Source organism: Sceloporus occidentalis, unplaced genomic scaffold (assembly GCF_023333645.1).
Source record: "Sceloporus occidentalis isolate IW3139 unplaced genomic scaffold, rSceOcc1.0.p SCAF_130, whole genome shotgun sequence".
In the NCBI taxonomy this organism is placed as follows: domain Eukaryota; kingdom Metazoa; phylum Chordata; class Lepidosauria; order Squamata; family Phrynosomatidae; genus Sceloporus; species Sceloporus occidentalis.
The window spans coordinates 1,763,726-1,775,016 of record NW_028317110.1 but is presented as its reverse complement, the minus strand read 5'-3'; the positions used below and the strand labels follow the sequence as shown (position 1 = coordinate 1,775,016).

At 41.7% G+C, this 11,291-nt stretch overlaps 1 protein-coding gene across 2 annotated transcripts; it reads left to right on the top strand.

The window, feature by feature from the left end:
• The first annotated feature begins 9,334 nt into the window (after nt 1-9,334).
• LOC149281572 (small ubiquitin-related modifier 2) lies at nt 9,335-11,085 on the top strand. 2 transcript variants are annotated; one of them, XM_089499127.1, is made up of 4 exons: nt 9,335-9,355; nt 10,031-10,162; nt 10,419-10,490; nt 11,023-11,085. In XM_089499127.1, the coding sequence occupies exons 1-4, from the start codon at nt 9,335-9,337 to the stop codon at nt 11,083-11,085; spliced, it is 288 nt and encodes a 95-aa protein (XP_089355253.1). The 2 variants fall into 2 exon arrangements, with proteins under 2 accessions (XP_089355253.1, XP_089355254.1); XM_089499128.1 differs by lacking the exon at nt 10,419-10,490.
• The last annotated feature ends 206 nt before the right edge of the window (nt 11,086-11,291 follow it).

Genomic DNA, 11,291 nt, shown 5'->3' with positions numbered 1-11,291 from the left:
AGATCGGCATCAGGGGCCATGTCTGGTCCCTCCCTGGGGCGTGAACATCCGCAATACAAGATGGCGGCCGCCCTGTAAAAAAAACCAAAACAATGAAGTTGAAAAAGTTCGCTAGAAGGTCTCCAGACCCTCTAGAGAACTCTGGCTCCACTTGCAGGTTGAATATAGGTACTGCAGTCAACCATGCAAGTCAATGGACCCCAGCTTTCTAATCACGTGATTCAAAAAATATTCAAAAAATAATAAAAAAAAAAATGCGTAAAAAAAAAAAAGTGCTAACATTGAAAAATAATTATGCAGTGATGTCACTAGAGGAACCATCCAGTACCAGCAAAATGTGTAAAAAAAAATAAAGTTTATTATTTTGAGCAAGTGCTAAAATTTCTCAAAAATCTCAACATAGAAAGAGTTAAAATAAAAGCACTTCAAATACCCAAGGAGTGTCTAATTTAATAAAAAAATGGCTTGATGGGGTAAATTGGAGTGGCCGGGCTCGAAGATAGGGCATAGGTACAGACTGACCAAAATGGAGAAAAAAAGCGCACTTCCCAAATGTGGCATTTTAAATCTCAAACAACACGGCAAACCCATGCATGTGGGGTATCACTGCACTCGGAAGATGTTGCTGAACACACATTGGGGTGTTGTTTGATAGTGACGCATACCAGAAGCTATGAATTCATTCCTGAAGTACAATTTGTGTGGAAAAAATACAAAATTAAATTCTGGCAAAGGCAGGTGGTAGAATCTCATGCATAAAATTGTTAAAATACCAGCATTTGAAATACTTTGTGGTGTCTAGTTTTCAAAAATATATGGTTTGATGGGGTCAATTGAAGTAGCCGGCTTTAAAGATGTTCCAAAGAGGAGATAGAGGCAGAATGACCAAATGACCACCTGAATTACACATGTCCCAAATGTAGCCTTTTACCAGCCAAACAATCTGACAAACAGGGCCGGCTCTACAATGTAGCCGAGTGGGGCAATTGGCCTAGGCGGCACTTTTGAAGGGGCGGCACTTTGCGTTTTTGTTTTTTTTTGAAGCGGAGGAGAGAGAGGGGCGCCGAGTGGTTTTCGCTTATCTGCTCGGCGCCCGTCTCTCTACTCTGCGAGCCCTCTAGCTCGGTCTCGGTGCCGGCTTGTAATGCTAAGCACCGGAAGTGATGTCAATTTCCAGCGCTCAGCATTACAAGTTGGCACCGTGGCAGAGCAGGGTAAGTACAAAGGGGGGGTAGGATAGATAATAGGGAGGGAGGGTAGATAATGGCATTGGCGTCGGCTGGGGGGGGCGGCATTTTAAACTTCGCCCCAGGCGGCATTAAGTCTTGGGCCGGCCCTGCTGACCAACCTATACATGTGGGGTATCATCATACTCAGGAGATGTTGCTGAACACATATTGGGGTGTTGTTTGACAGTGACATATACCAGGACCTTTATATTTATAACTAAATTAAAATATGTGTGAAAAAAAAAATTACTATTACAAAATTTGACAAAGTGTGGTTGTATAATTAGCACATGAAAAGGGTTAAAATACCAGCATTTGAAATACCCTGGGGTATTTCAAAAATATATGGTTTGATGGGGATTAATTGAGTTAACAGGCTTCAAAGATGTTCCAAAGAGGAGATGGAGGCAGAGTGACCAGATTTGGAAAAAATGGTTTGGAAATCATAAAACGCTACTTGTACTTATTGCCCAATAACTTACAAAAAACAGCAAAAAGAAACATTGGATATTTCTAAACTCAGGACAAATAGTAGAATCTATTTAGCTAGTTTGTTTTACTTCCTTTTGTAGGTGAGTAAAAGATTTTTCAAAGAAAAGCCATAAAAGGTTTTTTTTCAAATTTTCACCATGTTTCTTTTTCATTTTTATAGTAAATAAGATGACATGATCAAAACATATGGTATCTGAAGAAAGCCCATCTTGTCCTGAAAAAAACAATATATAACATGTGTGGGTACACTAAATAGATGAGGAGAAAATTACAGCTGAACACAAGCACCGCAAAAGTGTTAAAACAGCTTCGGTCCCAAAGGGTACAAAAATAACAAATAAGTCCGGTCCTTAAGGGGTTAAGAGTTCTCTTCACTGGGAGTAAGGGCCCTAGCCCAACCCTTGAAAAACAGCCCTATACTGTTATCCTTCCTCCACAAAACTTTACAATTGACACAATGTAGTCAGAAAGGTAACTGTCTGGCTACTCCCAGACTCGGACATCACACTTCCAGAGAAGCATGATTTATCACTCTACAGTACATGTTTCCACTTCTCCAGAGTCCAGTGGCATTGTGGTGTATACCACTCGATACAACACTTGACATTGTACCAGGTTATGTGAGGCTTGCATACAGCTGCTCGCCCATGGAAACCCATTCCATGATGCGCCTGCTGCACAGTTTTTGTCCTGATATTAATTCCAGTGGAATTTTGGAACAATGGAATCATCAGGGTGTTGGTGACTTTTATGCACCAAGCGTCTCAGCCCTCAGTGACCCCGGTCTCTAACCTTACGTGGTCTTCTGCTCTATGGATGCTGTTCCTAAACACTTCTACTTAGTGATAATACCACTTAGAGTTGACTGTGGAATATCTAGCAGGGATGGAGTTTCACAAATTGACTTATTGCAATGCTGGCTTCCTATCACAGTACCACGTTTGAATTCCTTGAGCTTTTCAGAATGACCCACTTTTTTCACAAATGTTTGCAAATGCAGACTGCATGGCTAGATGCTTGATTTTATACACCGTGGCTGATTGAGACATGAATTCAGATGTTTCCAGGCCACTGCAGAACACAAGTTTTATCAGAGCTGTCACTTAGATATAGGGGACATTCTCCTCTATCTCACATCTGCAGAAAGATATCCTTGCTATTACACAGGAACAGGAGATCAGTGTGATGTTCCTTCCATCAGCAATGGCCACTCCTTGCTAATAGATTTAGTGTAACAATCTTAAAACCAATCCTTGTTATCAGAGCCGGCCTTAGGCGTTGTGGCGCCCCCCCTCAAACTACCCCTCCCCTCTGCCCCTTCAGACTACCCCCCTGCCCCTTCAAGCTACCCCCCCTCTGCCCCTTCAAGCTACCCCCCCTCTGCCCCTTCAAACTACCCCCCCTCTGCCCCTTCGAACTACACCCACCCCTGCCCCTTTAAACTACACGCCCCACCCCCCACTTACCTTGTTGCCAGAGTCCTGCAGTTAGAGCGGGAGGCATCCGTCTTCTCGCTCTGCTGCGGTGCCGGCATTTCATGTTGAGCGCCGGAATAGTCCGGCGCTCAACATGAGATGCCGGCACCACGACGGAGTCACGGAGAGTAAGGGGCGCCGAGCGGTTGCTGAGAACTTCACGAGCAACCGCTTGGCGCCCCTGCCCGGGACTTAGATTAAAGCATCGTTTTTTTTTGTTTTTTTTTTAAACTTTATTTAACATGAATGATGTTAAATAAAGTTTAAAAAAACAACAAAAAAAACAAACGATGTTTTAAGTTAAGTCCCGGGCAGGCGCCCCTGCTACCATGGCGCCCTGTGCGGTCGCACAGGTCGCACACCCCTAAGGCCGGCCCTGCTTGTTATAATGAAAGGTATATCTTACTTTAACCCCTTCGTGACAAAGGCTGATTTTACTTTTTGTACCCTTCATGACAATGGCCTGTTTAACATTTCTGCGCTGCTCGTGTTTAGCTGTAATTTTCTTCTTTCCCGTTTACTGAACCCACACACATTAGATATTGTTTTTTTCAGGACAAGAAGGGCTTTCTTTAGATGACATTGTTTTGATTGTATCATATTATTTACTATTAAAAAAAGTATAAAATATGGTGAAACATTTAGATTTAGTTGAAAAATCTTTTACTCATCTATAAAAGGTAATAAAAAAACCTGCTAAATAGATTCTACTATTTGTCCTGAGTTTAGAAATACCCAATGTTTTTATGTTTTTTTGCTTTTTTCTACACATTATGAGGCAATAAGTACAGGTAGCGTTTTGCTATTTCAAAGCCATATTTTCCAAATCTGGTAATTCTTCCCCCCATGTGCCATTTCGGGTATCTTTGAACCCGGCCAATGCAATTTACCCCATCAAGTCATATATTTTTGAAAACTAGACAGCCCAGGGTATTCCAAATGCTAGTATTTTAACCCTTTCCAAGCACTTATTCTACCATCAGCCTTTGTCAAACTTTATGGTAGTAATTTTTTTGCATTTGTTTTTTCACACACATTTTACTTCAGGTATGAATAAACAGGTTCTGGTATATGTCACTGTCATAAAACACCCCAATATGTGTTTAGCAACATCTCCTGAGTACAGCGATACCTCACATGAATGATTTTGCCTGGCTGTTTGGGGGCAAAAGGGCCACATTTGGGGCATGCACATTTTTCAATGTTGAACTTTGGCATTTGGGGATCCACTGCCCATGCCCTATTTGGTACATCTTTGAGCCGGGCCATTTCAGTGTGCCCAACAAAAACATATATTTTTGAAAACTAGACACCACAGGGTATTTTAAATTCTGGTATTTTAACTCTTTGCATGCACACATGTGTGCATTTTTCCCACACACACCTACTTTATGTATGAATTTACAGCTCCTGGTATATGCCGCTGTCACACGACACCCCAATATGTGTTCAGCAACATCTCCTGAGTACAATGATACCCCACATGCATGGGTTTGTCATTTTTTGGGGGAACTAAAAGGCAACATTTGGTACGTGTTTTCTAATTGGAAATTAGATGTGTGGCCATCCTTCCCCCCGTGTTAATTGGGACCTTGTTGAACCCGGCCAATTCAATTTATCCCGTCAAATCATACATTTTTTAAAAGTAGACACCCCATGGGCATTTAATATGCCAGTATTTTAGCTCTTTCCATGCGAGAATTGTTTTAAGCTAAAATGCTAATTTTAGGACTTGCTCACAAAAATATATATTTTATATATATATATATAAACCGTATTTGCTCGATTATAAGACGACCCTGATTATAAGACGACCCCCCAAAATCTGAATATTAACTTAGGAAAAAAAGAAAAAGCCTGAATATAAGACGACCCTAAAGGAAAAAAGTTTTACCAGTAAATGTTAATTCATGTAAACTATTTTTTTAAATAAAAGCTATGATTGAGAAAAATATTTTTTTTGTTTTTATTTCCTTGTATTTTCCAACCTGTCCCCCAGTTACACACATCTGCCCCCAGGCTTGCCACACCAATATGGCACTGTGGCCCATGATATGCCTTTTAACCCTCTATATGCCACTGTGCCCCATGGTATGCCTATGTGCCACTCTGCCTCCAGAAATGCCTTATACCCCTATATCCCATTCTGGCATTTAGGGGGTTAAAATGCATATTATGGGGCAGAGTGGCATATAGGGAGGTATAAGGCATTCCAGGAGGCAGAGTGGAATTAAGGGAGTTAAAAGGCATTGTATAGAGCACTCTGCCTCCAGAAATGCCTTATACCCCTATATGCCATTCTGGCATATAGGGGGTTAAAAGGCATTTCAGGAGGCAGAGTGCTCTATTAAATGCCCCCTTAACGCCACTCTGCCTCCTGAAATGCTTATACCTCCCTATATGCCACTCTGCCCCATAATATGCCTTTTAACCCCCTAAGTGCCAGAGTGGCATATAGGGGTATAAGGCATTCCAGAAATGCCCTATGCCCCCATTTAACACACACACGCACACACACACACACACACACACACACTTACCGGTGCTTCCAATTTCCTGCTGTATTGCCGGGGCAGCGGGTTGACGTCTCCTTCCACTGCAGCCGGAAGGAGGTGCAGTTGGCAGCGGGGGTTTGTCTGCGTCCATCGCGCATACCTTCCCCGGCTGTCAGAGATCACCGGTGCGGGGAACTCTGATCTCTGACAGTCGGGGAAGGTATGCGCGACGGACGCAGACAACCCCCGCTGCTAGCCACACCTCCTTCCGGCTGCAGCGGACGTTGTCTACGCGTAGACGTCAACCCGCTGCCCCGGCAATACAGCAGGAAGCACCGGTAAGTGAGTGTGTGTGGGGGGGGAGACAGGAGGATCCAGGTCCCCTGCAGCGGTGCGGGGGATCTGGATCTTAGTCTCATAATCAGACCTCTATTTGAGGTCTGATTAGAAGACGACCACGATTAGAAGACGAGGGGTATTTTTCAGAGCATTTGACGGTTAATCGAGCAAATACGGTATATTTTTTTTTTGCCTTTTTTTTTTACATTTTTTTTCAACTTGAATGTTCCCCTGATAGTGACATCAGTGGGAAATTATTTTTACATTTTACTGTTTTTTTACTATTTTTTTCTAATTATTATTAATTTAATTTTATTTTTAATTTATTTTTACTAATCACACTGTGATTAGAAAGCTGAGCTCCATTGACTTGCATGGTTGAATGCACTACCTGTATTCAACCTGCAAGTGGAGCCAGAGTTCTCTAGAGGGTCTGGAGACCATCTAGCGAACTTTTTCGTCTTTATTGTTTTTTTTCCAAAATGAAACAGCATTTACCCAGAAGTGAGCCTAGGGTTAGTGGCATCTGGGTGCAATGTTTCTTTAGTCGTGTGGTCTCTGATCATCTTCATCTATGTATGATCAGCCCAGCTTCCTGACCATTGTGTGATGGCCATTGTGTGTATGAATTTACAGCCCTTGGTATATGTCACCGACAAATAACACCCCAATATGTGTTCAGCAGCATTTCCTGAGTGCAGCGTGACAATCCATGCATAGGTTTGTCCTCATCTGGTGTTTTGGGGCAGCCGTGTTTTTTTTACCCCTTGGGTATCTGAAATACTAGTGCCGTATTTGCTCGGTTATAATCAGACCTCAAATAGAGGACTACAAGACTAAGATCCAGATCCCCGCAGAGCTGCAGGGGACCTTGATCCTCCTCTCTGGCAGCTGGTCGACGTCTGCACGATACGCACAGACAACCTCCGCTGCTGCTGGCACTTCTGCTGGGGCTTCTATGACAGAGCGCCGGTGTCACATGACCTTCAAATGCTCCACTGTAGAAGCCCCGGCGGAAGCCGGCCAGCAGAAGAGGTTTGTCTACGCGCAACGTGCAGCGGTTTCTCCAGTCTGCAGTGGCAGACATTTAATTAGGACTTGCAAGGGCATATAGGTTTTACCAAGAACTTTCTTCTTGGTAAAAAGTAATATAATCATTTATGGGATTTTAAAGAAAACAAGATGCCTCTGTTTTTGCGTGACATACAATATGCTTAAAAGTATGACATACATATTTTCCAGCATAAAATATCTGACAATACTTAGTCTCACATACATTGAAGTAATAATAATAGCTAAAATGTCCCCTTTACCTGGTGTCTTTTTATTGTTTGTCTTACCCTAGCACTATGCATGATCTATTGTTCCATGTGGAACAACTTTCCATTCTCTCCTACACTCCAAGTATATTCCCCTGGTGGCTGGGTTTACCACTAACCCAATTCATTTTTACCAACCTGGCTGGGACAGTCTGAACAGCTGAACTAACTTTCCAAATAAACTGACCCTGAAATGAATGAATTAATGTGTGGATGAATGGTGAGAATGAATTGTGAGGACACATTAATGAATGTGTAAATGATTTGTGTGAATGAGTGAGAGAATGACTAATTGTGAAGGAATTGTATGAGTGAATGAGTTAGTGACTGTATAAGTGTTTTGTGTGTATCATAGATGTATAAGTGATTTTGAGAAATGCAAAGATGGCACAAGCAGGGTGTTTGGGCTTTAGGGACAAAGACGGCACAGGGCGGGCTGTTTGGGGACATAGATGGCTCAGGCTGGGTTGTAATTTGTGTGTGCAATAAGGGTGCCGGTCAAGTTCTATGTGGACACCAGGGCTGGCTTTGGGGTGTGCAACCTGTGATCTATGCCTGTAATTTAGGGTTTTTTTATCTATACCTTTAATGCTGAGTTTATATGTGATTTCCAGTTGATCTATACCTGCAAAGTCTGATTTGTGTGTTATTCTGTTGATCTATATCTGAGATGCTATACACGCATGTGTTGTTTACATATGTTGTTTATTTGATCTATACCTGAACTACAGGGAGGGCGTAAAAGAGAGGTGTGACTTAGTGAATGAGGGGACAAAGGGACTCTGGGGATGATTACGGGGGAGAGGACCTTTCAAAGTCACGTTAGGGTCAGAAGGAGGGAAGACTGCACTGACTCTAAAACTAGTAGTTTGTTACAAGATTTTTTCCCTTTCTTTTTTGTCGAGGGGTGGGCCAGAGTAGTAGTTTGCACAGGGAGCCTGAACACCTAATGCCGGCCCTGCTGGTGGCACCCAGGGGCAATTGCTCCAGGGACCCAGCATTCTAATGGGTCCATAACTCTTATTTGTCCCATGAAATGGTGATCTGATCAGGTCCCACCACACGTGGCAATTATCCTCCCTCACTGACACTACGACAGAGAAGTCACTTCCAAGCATGCAGCACAGGGAGGAAGCTACGGGCAACACGGAGCATACAGGAGGGAAGTGGAGCATGCAGTATGTACTGTGTGTGTATTTATGGTTATATTTGTGTGCGTTTTATTTCTGAGTGTATAAATATTTGTATATGTGTGCATGTGTATGGAAGAGGGAGCAGAATAGAAGTTGGAAATAAGATGAAAAATAAAGGCAGACAAGCAAGATAAAAAAAGCGAAAGAAGATATAAAAAAGAAAGTGAAAGATGTCAGCGAGCAAGCTGCAAGAAATAAAGAATAAGCATGAAAAAAGACAAAAAAATAAACCAGAAGGAAAAATGACATCAAGCAGCAGAAAGCAGAGACAAAGGGACAAGGTGCCCTTCCTGTGTAAATGCTCCAGGGCCCAAAGCTCCTTAATCTGCTCTTTATGTCACCAGACAGCTTTTCATTTAGAAATGTGATTTACTACTGCAATGGAAAATCACTCAAAATCAAATTTTGATTCAATTTTTGTTATATTTTCAAATGACTAGCTCTGTATAGTGTTGCTTACATATAATTGATATTACGCTACCAAAAACAATACTAATTTTCCTTGTTGGGGGGGTATTTTTGCCGTTGTCTTTTAGCTCATTTAATATCCTCGTTCCTCGGAGTTTTTTAAAGTCAGACACACTCCGCCCCCCCCTGCGCGCGCCCGCCGCCACGTGCTCCGCTACGCCAGCTTTCTTAACGCTTGGGTAGGTGAACTACAGAAAAGCGCGCACGTTGTGTGAGCGACGTAAGCTGTTTTACGTGCGCGCTCCCGAGCGAAGGTCTTCGCGGGTTTAGGCTCTTTGTGAAGAGGAGGCACGAAAAGAACCGGATAACCGGTGTAGCTTCAGCATGGCGGACGACAAGCCCAAGGTTTGATTGACGAAAAGGGCTTTTAAAGCGCGGTTGCAGAAGGGTTTGCAGTGGCGGAACGTTTTTTAAAAAGGGGTTCAGAGCTAGGCCTAAAGACGGTAAAGGTTTTGTAAATGTCCCGAAGGCCTGTGCGTGGTAATATGTGAATAGGTTGTTACCCAAGTGTGCGCTTCTGAGGGGTGAAGCCGAATGGAGCGTCCACTTTGCATGTAGTGTACAATGCGGGTTTATAGGCTTTTATAGGTTCGTGTTGCGCGCTCTTGAGGTATGATTTCATTGTGGTTACAATACTAATGGAGAAATATAACTTCCTGTTATAGTTAAACTGCAATCGCTACCTTAATATGAAATCAACACCACTAATCATCTCCCGTTAAAATAATAATGTACCCCTATGCACAAAATTGGCTTATATATTCGGGGATAGATGGGGCTATAGGAGGTGGAGGTGAAGTTGAGCACATAAATGTGAAAAGTATCGGCACTCTGGATTCTGTAGGAAAATGCATATGGAAATATTTGTATATTGGCTAGGTGGATTCAGGAACTTAATATATTTTTGGTGTTAAAAAGGTACATCAAAATATAAATATATATATATTTATATTTTTTTGGTGGGAGATGTGAAGTACAGTGATTGTTGTGACTGAAGCAGTTACTTGTTTTTTCTTATAGGAAGGAGTGAAGACCGAAAATAATGATCATATCAATTTGAAAGTGGCTGGTCAGGATGGTTCTGTTGTGCAGTTTAAAATAAAGAGGCATACACCACTCAATAAACTCATGAAAGCCTACTGTGAACGACAGGTAACTAGAACGCAGCTTCCTATTCTAGCACTTCTCTCAATGTAGATTCACATGTATATTTACAATGCAAAATGACCGCTGACTCTAAAACCTATGCTTTTCTTTATAATACTGTACATTACAGGCCTTACTTTAGGATTTTGTACTTTTCTATACTTTCAGTCCTGGGTTCCCATTTCATGTATTCAAAAACTTGCGTTTGGTTTGCTACATATGATTACATTACATATGATGCCTTTGTTCAAACTCTTCTCAGGGATTGTCAATGAGACAGATACGATTTCGATTTGATGGTCAGCCAATCAATGAGACAGACACACCAGCACAGGTATGTGTATGAGGTGTTCAAAATGTTTTGAGACTGCACAAATATTCCCCCTTTATTTTGCCTTTCTAGACATTTGAATAGATTGCCTTCATTTTATTTTATTCCCATAAACACAGGATACTTACAAAAATGCCTCCAAGCCATGTGTATGCCCGGGGCATTGTTGGCAGCAAGCATTTATTTTAGAGATTTTACAAATGTATGTTCAGTTTCGTATGACGTCCTTAAAACATTTAAACCCAACATTGCAGCCCACATTCCTGTGATCTATACACATAAATTGTATGCACATTGATCGTATGTGTTAAATGATTCATAGAAACACCAGAAAATTGTTCATATTTACTGCAGGTTAATAACTGCAGTGTTATTAAAAATGTTAATATTTCCCACTGTTAATCTTTCTGAAGTTACATTGTGCAGTGCTCTGGGTGGTGCTAATAATGGCTTTTATTTTTTTGCAGATTTTACTTGGTGTAGTTAAATATTCACAACAAATCCTTTTTTTTTTTTTTTTTTCCCCCCCATGTAGCTGGAGATGGAGGATGAAGATACAATTGATGTTTTCCAGCAACAGACTGGTGGAACTTTCTGAAACAAGCCTCTAACATAGCCTCTCACCTGCTGCCTCCACGGCCCAAATCCAAACTGTTTGTCTACATCCCCCACCCCTTCTTTACTGTACATAAATATCGGGTGGATGTGTGTCATTCTAGGAGTTAAATCTATATATATTTTTTGTTCAATTTTCTTTTGACTAACAAATACTTTTGGACCAAGAAAATGCAAAGTTCAAAGATG

Bases quoted from the DNA above. Each gene is read 5' to 3' on its own strand.
- LOC149281572 (XM_089499127.1), top strand. From the start codon at position 9,335: ATGGCGGACGACAAGCCCAAG. The intron at 9,356-10,030 runs GTTTGATTGACG...TTTTTCTTATAG, and splicing joins TGGCGGACGACAAGCCCAAG to GAAGGAGTGAAGACCGAAAA. The intron at 10,163-10,418 runs GTAACTAGAACG...AACTCTTCTCAG, and splicing joins AAGCCTACTGTGAACGACAG to GGATTGTCAATGAGACAGAT.